General features: G+C 40.4%; 1 protein-coding gene across 2 annotated transcripts in view; it reads right to left on the minus strand.

Moving 5' to 3' along the window:
- LOC111862101 (organic cation transporter protein) overlaps positions 1–13604 on the minus strand; it is a 30536-nt gene extending 16932 nt beyond the window's left edge. Inside the window, exons 1-3 of one of the 2 annotated variants that reach the window (XM_023847220.2) lie at positions 13456–13604; positions 1816–2207; positions 197–300 (exon numbers count right to left, since the gene is read on the minus strand). In XM_023847220.2, the coding sequence (XP_023702988.1) occupies positions 197–300; positions 1816–2207; position 13456 (497 nt within the window). In that variant the 5' untranslated portion in view covers positions 13457–13604. Of the gene's footprint in view, positions 1–196; positions 301–1815; positions 2208–2739; positions 2808–13455 lie in introns of those variants that run through there. The other variant, XM_023847221.2, reaches the window with a different exon arrangement.
- Between the last annotated feature and the right edge of the window lie 889 nt (positions 13605–14493).

Below are 14493 nucleotides of genomic sequence, written 5' to 3' on the forward strand. Positions count from 1 at the left end.
GTAAAGGGCGGCCGACGCGTAGGGCTGACAACCTTACCGTCATCTTTGAGCTGATTGTCTAGAAAATGTGGGAGTCTCGATGTCTCACAACCCTATGGTTACATGGATAGCTGTTACCTGTTACATGGATAGCTTTACTTTTTAACCTTTTTTATTTGCTACAAGTTGTTTCTCAGAATGTGATAGCTACGTTTACCTGTCAGCCACCATTCCAAACAGAACGTTTCCCACTAGGATGCCGAACATGAACACGGTCTGGGCAACATTTGCGAGCTGCCTCCGATCACAGACCAGGTCCCACTGCAACACAATGGCAAGGGAGCATGAGTACGAAGCAATAACTGGAAATAAGTGAACAGTTTCACGCCCCGGCAGCTTTAACCCAAGAAGCGAGGGATAGGATATTGTATAGGCCTTTGAACTGACCTGAGCGCAGCGGCAGGAGAGAGAAGTCTCTCTCCTCCAGGCTGTAACGACTGTCCTTACTGACTGAGCTACACCGGCTCTTCACAAATGCATCAGAACAAATTGCGTTGTCAACTGTGAAGAATTTTTATGGATTTATAGTTAGGATCTATTAACTTATTTCAAGATCATTTAATTTAAAAAAATAATACTCCTAGACTTACATAAGGTAATCGAGCAATTCATGATGTAAAAGAAACTTAACATGAAATTGGGAAGTACACTTCAGCGTCCCAAGACAAGCTGCCATATGCACAAGAAGTCTGACCAGGTAGGAATGTTAAAAGTTTATAATCGAGCGAGAATTGTTTTATTAGAAATTAAATGTTTTCTTGGTTTCGTGTTTTTTTTTTCTTTCATACACAACACAATAGAAAGAGCCACCCAGCACCAAGATATACACGAACACGTAAATGGGACTATATATCGAATATTAGAATCACAAAACAGAAGCACATCAGTTTGCACCAACAATTTTAAAACCCCTGATGATTACAAATGTCGGTCGAAATATATAGTGCAATGTACAGAAACTTCTAAATATTTTTTAAAGAGATACATTGTGTGATGTAAGATACTTTTAAATTAAGTTTTAGAAGGATGCGTTGCACGTAAGAATGGGAATAGTGACATTTGCTAAGTAACATTCTTATAGTCCCTGTCTAAAACTTTGTTAAATACACTACACACTCCCGGCATGTATAAGAGATTTACCTCTCCTTCAGAGTGTCCAGAACGGCTCTGGGGCCCACACAACCTCCTACACAATGGTCAATGGAGGTTCTTTACCGAGGAGTAAAGCGGCCGGAACGTGAAGCTGACCAATTACCTCCATCTGGTGCCGAGGTCAAGAACGGCGAAACTATACCTCCACTCCCCAGCATGTCTTCATTAGGTTGTGCTCAAATGATTAAATACAGGAACCTTACCTTTGCCAACTTCCATCCCCACTTCCTTCAGCCGTCCATTTTTTTTATTATTTCTTGATTTCGTGCTATTTTTCCTCCTTTATTTCTCGCTTTGTTTGTTACCTTCTTCCTATCTTCCTCACATACTCGTTTGTGATGAAATATTTACGTTGAATGGTTGTTCATTAGGTAAATTTTAATTAACATACAATTGGGCACATTTCGCACCATAAAAGAGCAGGAGACTGACACGGTATTCGTGAGTGCCGCGTTCATTATATGCGCGTTTCTTCACTCTTACACTGAGATATCATTAAGTAATTTACAAAGTATACATTAAGTTCAAACAGTTGGTAATTATAGAGTCGCAATCTAGAAACCTACTTAGCACTCTCAAAGAGTAGGTTACAAATGAACCTCAAGGTAAGGAAGAGAATCTGACCTGGGTCACAATGGTTTCTCGGAAGACAGACCGGTCATATTCCCAGTCGACACACGCAACAGTGCTGTGATTGGAGGGCGGCCTATTATAAGGCTCTGCGGTGTAATTGACGTCGTACATTCTGCATGAGTCTCGATCCTGAGTCCCCGACGCTGCAGAGGGCTGGCTCATGTTACGCCACTGCTCATCTGTCAGATTCTGCAAGGCTGTGGGCCTTCTGCACCATGAGTCGACGGGGGGCGCCAAAAACACGATTCCTAGAGAGTGCCAAGCCACGGGGAACTTGAGGACGGATATCCACAAGCATAACCATAACTGCCACCGTCCGAAGTTACCAATACAGGACTGTACCACATCCGAATTATCTTCTTTTCCTCTCTCAGCTTTGCCCACTGGGGAGAGAGAAACACAGTTTATTACTCACAGGCATTACGAACGTACAGTACAGATGCCCTGTTAAATAATGTAGAGTAAAAGGTAAAGTTGTTCCTGTGTTTAATTAAGCACTACACCATGAAGACGTATGGACAAGTGGATATATAGATCCACGTATTGTTGAACTCCGCACTAATTGGAGGTGAATGGTTAGCTTCACGCCTCTGCCGTTTTACCCCCAGGGAAAAGCCTCTGGTGCCCGTTGTATAGGAGGCCGATTTTAACGACGTACTTATTGTACCTCCCCGGGTGATTACGATGATGGAGAATTTGGTGGAATGGAGATTGGCAGGGGAAACCGAAGTACTCGGAGAAAACCTGCCCAGCGCCACCTTGTCCACCACGAATCCCACTTTACCAGACCCGGGATCGATCCCGGGCTGCCGTGGTGGGAAGCCAGCAACTAACCGCTTGAGCTATGGCGCGGCCACTAGTTTCGCAGTAGGCCATAAGGTCACAGTGAATCCCAGCTGATTTCCCTATGCTTACTTGAACCTCTCTGTTGCGAGGTTTGACCGGCGGCTTCGGGTATCTCTGGGAGAATGCGCCGAGACGAAACCTAAGTGTCAGGTTTGGAAACCAAGAACCGCGTAACACGGAAGGGCGAACTTGATAGTAAGTGCTTCCCAGTCTGAAAGATGTTTCCGGAGGAAACGTCAATATTTCATGACTCAAGTCCTTAAAATCTTAACCGGATAGGGAAGACTGTCGACTCTACCGCTTTAGATCCATTATAAGCTTATATGTAACAAAATGGAGGTTAATCGGTGTTGTTTCCTTATTTCATTTTCATTTGTAAGATTTTGACCTTGTATATTTTCCAACTTGGCGTTTATTCTGTTTATATAACACATAATAAGAGATAATCATTACTTACATACATACGATATAATATAAGGGTTCTGACATTTTTCCCACCAAATGAAACAATTGTATGTGAAACCCTATTAGCTTTCTTACACAACGTACTAAAGAATGTGTGTGTGTGTGTGTGTGTAACATTCTGCTAGCAAACAAAGCTCACAAGTAGGAGATAATAAAGTGTTTATTCGGACTCAAATGCCATCTTTATCTCTCATAGGTAAATTTCATTATTTAGTGACGAAAGACATATAAGCCTAATTATGACCTATTGGAAATTTAAAAGTTAGCCAAATCCATTGCACCTACGTCTAGTTACACCTGTTATAAATTATTATTAACCGGTAACTTTCTTCGACAGTTTCTTTTTCACTGGCTCTACAGCCCCCTTGGGCCTTGGCCTCTGATTTTCAGTCTCATGATCATTTTACAGACGGTAGGACTCCTTGGACGAGTGATCAGCTAGTCGCAAGGCTTCTACCTAAACACAGAATGAACATATACACACAACAAACATCCATGCCTTATGTGGAATTCGAATCCACGATCCCGACTTCCGAGCGAGCGAAGACAGAACATGCCTTAGACCGCTCGATTACCGTGACCGGCTTCTTTGGTAGTTACAAGTACCAAAATGAACTAACAAACTCTGTAGTAATTTAATCCGAAAGTTCAGCACCTGCAATATCAAACTGGGGCATTGCACCTGATCCCGAAACGGTCGCATTCTTTTCCCAGTCACACAATCCTTCTGACAACACAATTTTTCCATATTCTTTCACAGACGAAAAAATATTAGTATTAACATCTAAAAATATGTATTTACAAGTAGTATATTTTAAGGTGACCGCCGTAGCCGAGCATGATTGATTGGTCTGTGAAAATCGTGTTTAGATTGAAGTTTATGAATGAAAATATTTGCCTCAGTGTTACTCAACGACTCGCGTTACAGAATCGTGCTTATTTACTCACCATTTTGCAACCTTCCCCCGTTTAATTTGACGCTGTATAATCTATGGTGTTGAAACAGCGTCAAGAAGTAACTTTCAAATCATTCAACCTCCTGTTTTCCCTAAGCACTGGACATTGGGGCTGTCCTCGGGGAAGAAAAAGGAAAAGGAAGAACAAGGTCAGTACCAGAGACATGTAGAACGCCACATCCTGTCCCTGTGGTCAGACTATCGGAAGGTCGCCGTTGATTAATGCATTCAAACAGCAGAAAGTGAATGTACCCAATCAGTTTCGCCACCGCGTGACTGGTCAGACAAAGGGGGGAAAAAATACCGGAAACGTGTACGTCAGTGTACTAGGCATTTCCGCATGTGTTATTATTCCGAACATTTTATCATTTATGGCGACTTTGATTTAATGTTATGAAAATCTTATCCTGAGAATTAAAATATAGGCATGTTCCTTTTTAATATTATTTCACTTTGTATTCACACTGACTGAGGACAAACATTGTTTCCCTTTACGCATTGGAGTAAATAACGCATAAACAATGACACAAAAACATTAAACCGTAAAGCGGTGTTATACATATATAGGCCTATTTCAAATGAAATAATCTGTACCATATCTGGGCTGAAACGGATTACAGATTGTAATTATTTCAGAATAAACCGTGAATACTCGTTCGTAATCCCCACGCTTTCTAAGCAGTATTACTGTATTTTCGTGAGATAATCCGGAGCTGAATATACTGTGTTCCTTTGCAAGTTTTACATCTTATCTACGTTTTATGCTTGTTTCAGTTGGTGCCTGACTGGTTACCCTACTTCCGTCGTTAATCCCATTAATTGCAGAACGACTCTTTAGTTTACTCTTCTATTTATCTAACAACACTAGTTTCAGAAGAACCATTGCCTAGCATGACATAAAATTCAGCCTTCATGACTATCGAGCCAAATGAATTAGTCATGTAGAATAAGGATTGATACTGTAATGTAATGACTTATCTAAAATATTCTATTACGATTTAACGTTTCTTTTAAGGATTACTATTTACGACGGAGAGCCATTAAATAGGTCACAAATGGAAGTAAAGGACGTAATAAGTTCTCGATGTGCATCATTACGTAACAGCACAGTACAGCTCCTGGAGAGTCTAGGTAGCAGAAGCGCATGCGCATGTTCAGAGGCTGGTTTCAATAGTCAAAAGACGTGTATGCTGCGGGTTTCGACGTACTGGTAAAGCAATGGGACAAGTGTACCAATGTTGATGGGGGATATGTCAAGATGTAAACGTTCCTATTTCCAGTTTCGAATATCACATATTTTAGGTTTTATATTCATTTCTTTCGTATTTACTGACTCTTTCTCCTAGTACTACATCCCCTATTTCTGACTGACAGATAAGTAACACTCATTTACTTTTAATACTAAGTAAAGAACCGTGAAGACATTGTATGCAATTGGATAACACCGAAAAAAAGGCTGTCATTCCATAGCCCATTTTCTTCCGTTAAAGTTAAGGAGTGAGAAGCTTGTTTCATAAGTCTGTAAGATACTCTTGATGGGTGACCACAATGTTGCAGGCCTTTATCTGGACAGTTGCTCACATGTCCGCGCTTGGAACTGGGTTCCACCGGTTTATCCATTACTTGAGTAACCTTTCCTTGTTCTATCGAACTGGCTTTGTGTTTCAAGAAAGCCAAATGGATATCTTCCACGAATATAAGCCGTAATGAGACAACAGGCCCCCTCCTTTATCTCCTCTACACCAATGACCTCCCAACTTCCCCCTACACAACTACTGCCACCTTTGCTGATGACACAGCTATATTAGCCTCCGACCCTAATCCAGTCACTGCATCCCTCAAACTTCAAAACAATCTCAATTCCATAGAAAGCTGGCTCTCACTTTGGCGACTAAAAGCAAATGAAACTAAATCCTATCACGTCACATTTTCCAACCGCAAAGCTACGTGCCCTCCTGTCTACCTCTGCAATGAGCCTCTCCCCCAAACAACTGAAGTCAAGTACCTTGGATTCCATCTTGACCGCCGCCTCACGTGGAAAAAACATATCTTCAACAAACGAAAACATCTGGGCATCCTACTCACCAAACTACACTGGCTACTTGGACGAAGATCTAAACTAACTCTAAACAACAAGCTCCTCATTTACAAAATCATCATCAAACCTGTGTGGACATATGGCATTCAACTATGGGGCTCTGCTTCGAACACCAACATTGCCATCTTTGAGCGATTTCAGTCTAAAGCTCTGCGTCTGCTAACGGACGCCCCTTGGTATGTCCCCAATGCCATCATCAGACACGATCTACAAATACCTACAGTTCAAGAAGAAATCAGTCGACTAAGTTCGAAATACAGATCACGGCTCAACATGCACATTAACCAAGAAGTGTCTCAACTCTCTGCACCCCCGCCTCTCCGCAGACTGAGAAGACATCTTCCACATGATCTCCCAAACAGATTTCTTGTATAATGTAGTATTATTATTTAGATCTTAAGTCCCTAGTTTGTAAGTATTCTCCCACAAATCATACCAGACTTTATCTACTGCACAAGGAGCACCGCTAATGAGCGGTATTCTACACGTTCTTTTTCTTTCCCTTTCACATCATTATGCTAAATGTATTAACTCAGATTGCATAATAAATATGGGAGTCTAAAAAAAAAAAAAAAAATGAGACAACAAGATGACGTTACTGCAATAGACTTACAAATAGATAACTTCAGTGCATTAGTACACTATTTGTAACTGTTGTACACTCTCGTAACTTTCTGGGAAGAAGCGCTTAGACAAACATCACTTCTAATTCCTCTAAAAATTGAGAAACTCAGCAAGAAAATTATATTCAATTATTACAGTTGGATTTTTTGCATTAGTCTTTTCCTGCTTCCCTAAAATCTATTGTCACGGGTCCTAAAACGTCGTAATATATACATGTGCCATACAGAATATATGCTGAAGTGACGGTAAATTGTATAACCTTTTTTTTTTAATTGCTAGTGGGGTGGGACTAAGTCCCTTGTACTGCGGCCACTTCTGGCCTATTGTACCAGCTCCAGATGATAGGTGAGGGTGATTGTGGAGCAATTGGTGGAATGAAGATTGGCAGGGGAAACCGAAGTACTCGGAGAAAACCTGCCCCAGCGCCACTTTGTCCACCACAAATCCCACTTGACCAGACCCGGGATCGAACTCGGGCCTCCGAGGTGGGAAGCCAGCGACTAACCGCTTGAGCTATGGTGCGACCTTTGTATAACCTTTCCCTTGATGAAATTTAATATGCGTGTCTTCGTATAATCAGAAAATAAGAACAAATATTCGTCCTACAATAGATTGGTATGTCATTAATACAACTCTCATTAAGACATACGACTTTTATTTGAAACTCTTTCGATATAACGTACAAGGAAAATATATTCTAAACTCCCAGTTTCTGTAGTCATACACGACCTATGTTACTACGAGTCACAGATTTTAGTAAACCTGTTTCTTAGTTTCCACTGGAATTCAGCATAAAATCGGTAAAACAAATGCATGTATTTTATCTTAAATACAGGAACATCTAAATAAATAAGGGACGAATATTCAGAAAGAACTCGTGCGGAATAAACCTACTCCTGAGTAGTTCGTTAGTGTCTGACATCACGAAAACAGGAAACCAACAGACGTCATAGTATGAGAATGATTTCAAGTAAATTATGCTCCACAGCAATGAAAGATGAAACCTAAAAAAAAAAAACATATTTGATATTTGTTGATAATTTGGCGAATTTCCTTTTATTATGAATTTGTTTCAGTATGGAATTAAAAACCATTGCAAAGGAACAAGAAATATTACTACTTATTTTATTTCATCTCGACTATTTTGTTACGCTTCCGGCGGATATTTAATTTGTGTTTACTTCCGATAAAAACTTATTGTACTTTAACAGAAGTCTTAAGTAATTTTGCTTTTGAAGTCTCCTGCTATAGTCTTGAAGTGTCAATCTGAAACTTAGAACGCTCAAGCTTGCAAGTTGACAGTTTTTAACAGCCGATAAACTCAACATATCAAAGTGACTATTCTCATGTGTGGTATATTCATACAACACTTACACCTCTACCTAACTTCGCGCTACAATGGGCAGCATATGCCCCTCGTATTCGGAAGGTCACTGGTTCGAATATCAGCTCGGAGAGCGTCTGTCTCATCTGAAGTTGTTGTTGCTTTCTTCAGTCTCCGAGGACCCATCCTGAGATTTTAAATAAAAACCGGCCGCAACTAATTCCTTTCATATTCTTTTCAGTTACATCATTCATTCCTACCACTCAACGTTGTATCTGTAGGTGTATATCTACATTGCATTTCAAGAAAACTCGTTAATAATAATCTACAAATCATTAAAACCTTTGTCTTTTAAAATCTGCTGTATAAAACCACGTAACAGTATACGTTTAAGCACTGGCCGCGCCACAGCTCAAGCGGTTAGTCGCTGGCTTCCCACCGCGACGGCCCGGGTTCGATCCCGGGTATGGTCAAATGGAATTTGTGGTGGACAAAGTGACGCTGAGGCGGGTTTTCTCCGAGTACTTCGGTTTCCCTTGCCAATCTTCATTCCAACAAATTCTCCATCATCATAATCACCCGGGCAGGCTACAATAGGCCACTCAGTTTCCGCCGTGCCGAGTGGACCCAGTTGGACTCCACCCCCCACTGGGCGAATACGTTTAAGCACAGTCCAGCAACTCATCCCTCCAAACACAGACAAGGAAGCGCGTAACCTTGGGTTCTCCACATCCCTGCTTTCAGTTATAACCTTCTTCTTTTTCTTCTTCTGTTATTATTCTTCTTCTTCTTCCTTTTGTATTAGGCGTCTTCCCGTCAGAATTAATCCTGAACTATGAACTTTATACACAGTCGGCAGAACTCCTTGGACGGGGGATCAGCCCGTCGCAACACGACAACACAAACACAGAATAAACGCAGACATCCATGCCTCGAGTGGGATTCGAACCCACAATCACGTGGTTAAAGAGGGTGAAGACTATTGTGCCGCCACCCCTGCTACCTATTTATTATTGTGCAAGCGGGGGTGAGGCACCCCAATTTCTTTATTTTATTCCCAAAGCTGTCTCCAATTTTGTTATGGCTCACATTTACGACATCGAAATTCTTATTATATCCCACCTAATTGCCACTAGTTAAATATCTGTTGATAGCTCCTACTCTGACCAGTGACATAATTATTACAAATACCCCAGTAAACATTCAACAAGTGAGAACAAAAACAAATATAATGAAATTAACAAATACATACAACCATAAAATTTACATAATATTATATTGCACTCATTAAAATTACCTTTCAAAACCCGCTAACCAAACTCTTTTAAACCTGCATGGCACAAACCAAATTTCATATCCCAACAATCAAGTAATAAATCAACTTATTCATTCATCAGTAATCTGTCAGACGACAGGTCCACAGTCTCTTCCAAAACAGTTCCTCCACTTAATGCGATCTTCTGTTTTTGGAAAGAGACTATTCAGGTAGTGATAATGTGGTAGTTTTTCCATTTGCTTTCCACATCGCAGTACAACAGCCGTTCGAACCACTCTGGTCACGCCTGTTGCTATACGAACTTGAACCATCTCGAGCATCATTTGCTCTGTGCTTCAAGTCGCTGCTGATGACGCTGCTTCCGGCATCAATATCTCATAACAATTACTTGTAAATCAAATTCTATATCCTGGCGATCGATTTATAAGTCAATCCTTTTATATTCTAACAAACATTTAGTGAATCAAATATTACCGTATTTACGCATGTATAGGCCGCACATTTTTTGCCAAAAATTCAAGAGGAAAACTGGGGTGCGACTTATATTCGAAATATTCGAAATCACACTTCATTAAAAAATATATATATTCATAATTAGTAATACTAGTAGTATACTAATAGTAATAATATTCCAAGAAAATTATTTTTTCTATAATTTCTGTTTGAAAATTGTGCTGCGGCCTATACACGCACGCGGTCTATACATGCGTAAATACGGTATATCCTAACACGTAACTACTAAACAAAATTCTTATATCTTAACCATCAACCCATGAACCAAAATGTATACATTCTAATAACCAATCAGTGGAGAAAATTTACAATTTGGCAATTCATTCCCCAAATTTTATACGTTAAAATCACTGACCAAATTTTATCCTAACAGTCTATTAACAAACCAAAATTCATGACCTAATCAGTGAACCAGAAATTGCATACTAACCGAACACAGGCAGGTACCCGGGCTTACAGAAGAGTGTGAAGATGAAGACTTCTGACTCCTTCGCGTCTCCTTCCTACCACACGATTTCTAAAGTCGACTGCTCCTAGCGGCGTCTCCTGTCCCAGCCCCCAAAACTCAACATCATGAAAATCCTGTTCACTGAAAATTCTAAAATCGGCAAATTCGTACTGGCCGATAACCTGTTGTGCGAAAGCGAGTCTTGCCACTGCGTCGTTCACCCGATTTGTCAACATTTTCTGTAAACTACACAACTGAAGCCGGATGCCTGAGAATGTGCTACGTCTGAAGGTGATCTCAACTCTGGTTTCCGGCTGACCAACTTGTAGTTTACCTAACGTATTCCAATTTACAAGATTTATAATAAATTTATAATAAACCAAACATAAGTTCGCCCCCGCGTTAAGTAAAATCATACCTATTAATAACCTGGCGAACAACAAGATATTTCATGCCTTAGACCGCGCGGCCACTGTGACCGGCTTTTGTTTCATTACTTCATTGATCTTACTGTAAAAATCTATCAATGACTCTACAGAACTTGTCCTCCTTGGCCGCTTTTTCAGTTCCTTAATCTATAAGATTATATTTCATACTTTAGACCGCACGGCCACTGTGACTGGCTTTTGTTTCATTATCTCGTCGATCTTACTGTAAAAATCCATCTATGACTCTATAGAACTTGTCCTCCTTGGCCGCTTTTTCAGATCCTTAATCTATACACAGTCGGTAGAAATCAGTGGGCGGAGGGTCAGTCCGTCGTGAGGCCGATTCCTACACAGAACAACACAAGAATAGAAGAAACGCATACAGACATTCATGTCTTGAGTGGATTTCGAAGCCACGATTTCAACGTTCGAGCTGGAGAAGACATTTCATGCCCTAGAACGCGCGGCTGCCGTCACCGACGAAGAGAATAGATATTCCACTGCTACAAGGATTTCCCTATGCTGACTCTTGCTCTGCGAAAAGCATAACCGGAATCATAGCGTCTACTTGTTGGGACTCGAGAATTTGTAGAATTCACTGCAAGATATGCTAACGGCAGAACATTAATCATAATGGAACTGGTAAAAAAGTTGCAGTATCCTCACTACAAGTGTAGCTGCTAATTTTTTTCTATTACGTAATTAAAAATAAATCGTTGTATCTCAATTTTTTTCATGCGGAAACACGTTATGACCTGTTACATTCACGGACCGTTAGAAGAGCAGTGGGTTCTGTGCTGCCCCAGATTAGACGGCGCAGATATGGATCTGCAAATATAAGCGCGCAATTTCGGGCCTCTCAACTCCTCGTGGAACTTCTCAGTACTACGCCACTGGAATGTGTTGCAAATATTTGACAGTAGTAATAAGGAACCGGAGAGAGATGAAGAGACAGGAGCCTGGAGAAAACTACATAATGAGGAGCTTCATAACGTGTACTCCTCTCCAACTGTAATTAGAATGATCACGTCAAGGAGGATGAGGTGGGAAGGACATGTAGCACGAATGGGTGAGACGAGGAATGCATGTAGGATATTGTTGGGAAAGCCAGAAGGAAGGATACCACTGGGAAGACCAAGGTGTAGGTGGGTGGACAATATTAAAATGGATCTTAGAGAGATAGTATGGGATGGTATCGATTTCATTGATCTGCTAAGGATAGGGAACAGTGGAAGGCTCTTGTGAACGCGGTAATGAACCTTCGGGTTACATAAAATGCTGGGAAATTCTTGAATAGCTGCAGAATTGGCGGCTCCTCAAGAAGGGCTCAGCTCCATAAGTAAGTGATAAGGAAACAGACTATTTGCAATATACGGAGTGATTGTAAATTATTGTCGGGGTTTCCGACAATAATTCAGAATCACATTGTACATTTTTTATTTTACTAAGAACAACTTGCATATTGCTACAGGTATATACTACATGAGAGATGGAAAATCGTTGGCAATGATACCGTATTTAGAACCATATGAGACTTCTGCTGGTACCAGTGATAGCAGATTCTGTTCACATTTATTGCAGCCACCTAATAATTCAGTAAGATTCTAAATTATTGTCGGAAAGCCCGACAGTAATTTAGAATCACTCTGTATATTTTTTTCCCAGTTACATGCTATGAGTTCGCGAAAACTTCTAGTAGTTTAACAATATTTCGTTTAGATTATTACAGTATACACAGTATTCAACTATATGCTCAAAAATAGTTCTTAACACGTTGCTAATTAATAGGCCGCTCAAATTTTCGAGAAATATATGATTAATTTTCGTGTTCACTGCAGCCCACCACTGGACTCTAACCTCAATATTTGAATTCAGTCTGCACATTGATATCATATTTTTTTGTAATACAATTTAATATTAACCTCACATCAGCACATGGATTTAACAAATAATATCTTCCTTTTAGATTCTGGGACTAAATTTCTTATCTCTTACTTCACCCGCCTTTCTCAGCCTCCTTGATTTGATCACACTAATAACATTAGGAAAAGAAAATAAATTATGAAACTGTCCATTTCACAACCTAATCATTTCACTGTTGATATATTTCAAATCAGATATACCACCGAATTGAGAAGCCTAATGTGTTTCTATGTTATAAAGAGGAGGAACAGGTTTGTTAAGAATGCATTTCCGTTAATATTATGTAACTGTCAAATTTCGAAAAATTTAATAAAGTAATATTTTCTCTATTTTTATTAGAAGAATTATATGGAATAATGATATTTAACAGATCAATTTGGATGTATAAAACTGAAACTGAATTAAAAATATACAGAAGAAAATGTTCTGAATACTTTTTAAAAAATTTGAATTTGGAAAAGTTTTTTGAAACATTTAATTCCATTCAACTTCGTGAACAAATTCTGAAACAAACAAAAATCGTATATATAACTTTTTTGTTAGATGTGATTTGCTTCTCTCAGCTAACATTGCTATCCACACAAAACTTGTACTTTTGACCCAATAATGTTGTTACTATTGTTAATTTCGGTTCGATATTAACTCGCCTCAGGCTACCGGAAGGCAGTATATTCCAGTCACTAATCAAAACAAGTTTCGTTATTCGCAACATGTCGTTTATTGGACTTACTGTTGAGGTGAATGGACCAGCTGGCACCGGTCACTGGCACAACACACGAACTGTCTCTCTGCTTGCCTCCTCCTCTCAACAATTTATCCGTTCACGAGGGAAGGGATAAAATCATGGCCCGACGCACGCGAATCCATTTGCTTTTGTTCTCTTTATAGCCGTACGATACCAACGCAAATTATTTGCAGTTCTGATAGCTCTTACCGCTTGCAGTACAGATACTGTGACATGACACTTGATAAGCTATACACGCCCTATATACTACTCTCCATATGCTTGGTACATTGGTGTTACAAAAAAGCATAGCAACGGTGACAGTATCACTGATCGAACAGGAAGTTCTGGGAGGGACAAATCAGAGTCAGAGCTACTTTACGACTTGGGGTTTACCGCCAATCATTTCATCTTGGCGCCAAACCCCCTGAGACTCACGACCAATTTTTTTTTTTTTTTTGCAACTGAACCCTTGCGCCTATAGTCCTTATGTAACATCCTCTCTGATGAGAGAATGTGTTTCTCATGAATAGGCTTCAAACTCCATGGCCTGTAGTCCGTAAGCGAACTATACCGACCGAGCGACCGCCGCTTGTCGGCGAAGTTAGTGCCAGCTTCTGCAGAGAGAGGATGTCACGTGGTCAGCGCAACGGATCCCCACGGCCGTTAATCTCGGCTTTCTAAACCGGAGCCGTTATTTCCTTCAAAAAGCTCATTTATCCTCACGAGACTTAGTGGACCCCGTTCCAGACACACTACTTCTCAGAAAATCTGGTAGCGCCGGGAATCGAACCCGGGACCTCCGGATTAGTAGCCAGGACCACTAGACCACAGAGGCGGCCCATGAATAAGCTTCGCCTTTGTCGTGTAGGCATCGCACATCGTATAGTCATCATCATCATCATCAGTAATCTGTCAAGACGACAGGTCCACAGTCTCTTTCAAAACAATTCCTCCACTTAATGCGATCTAGAGCTTTCTCCTTCAAATGACAGTATCCTCTTCTGTCCCCAAGGTCATCCAGCATCTTCTTACGTCTTCTTC

Source organism: Cryptotermes secundus, unplaced genomic scaffold, assembly GCF_002891405.2.
Source record: "Cryptotermes secundus unplaced genomic scaffold, Csec_1.0 scaffold645, whole genome shotgun sequence".
Taxonomy (NCBI): domain Eukaryota; kingdom Metazoa; phylum Arthropoda; class Insecta; order Blattodea; family Kalotermitidae; genus Cryptotermes; species Cryptotermes secundus.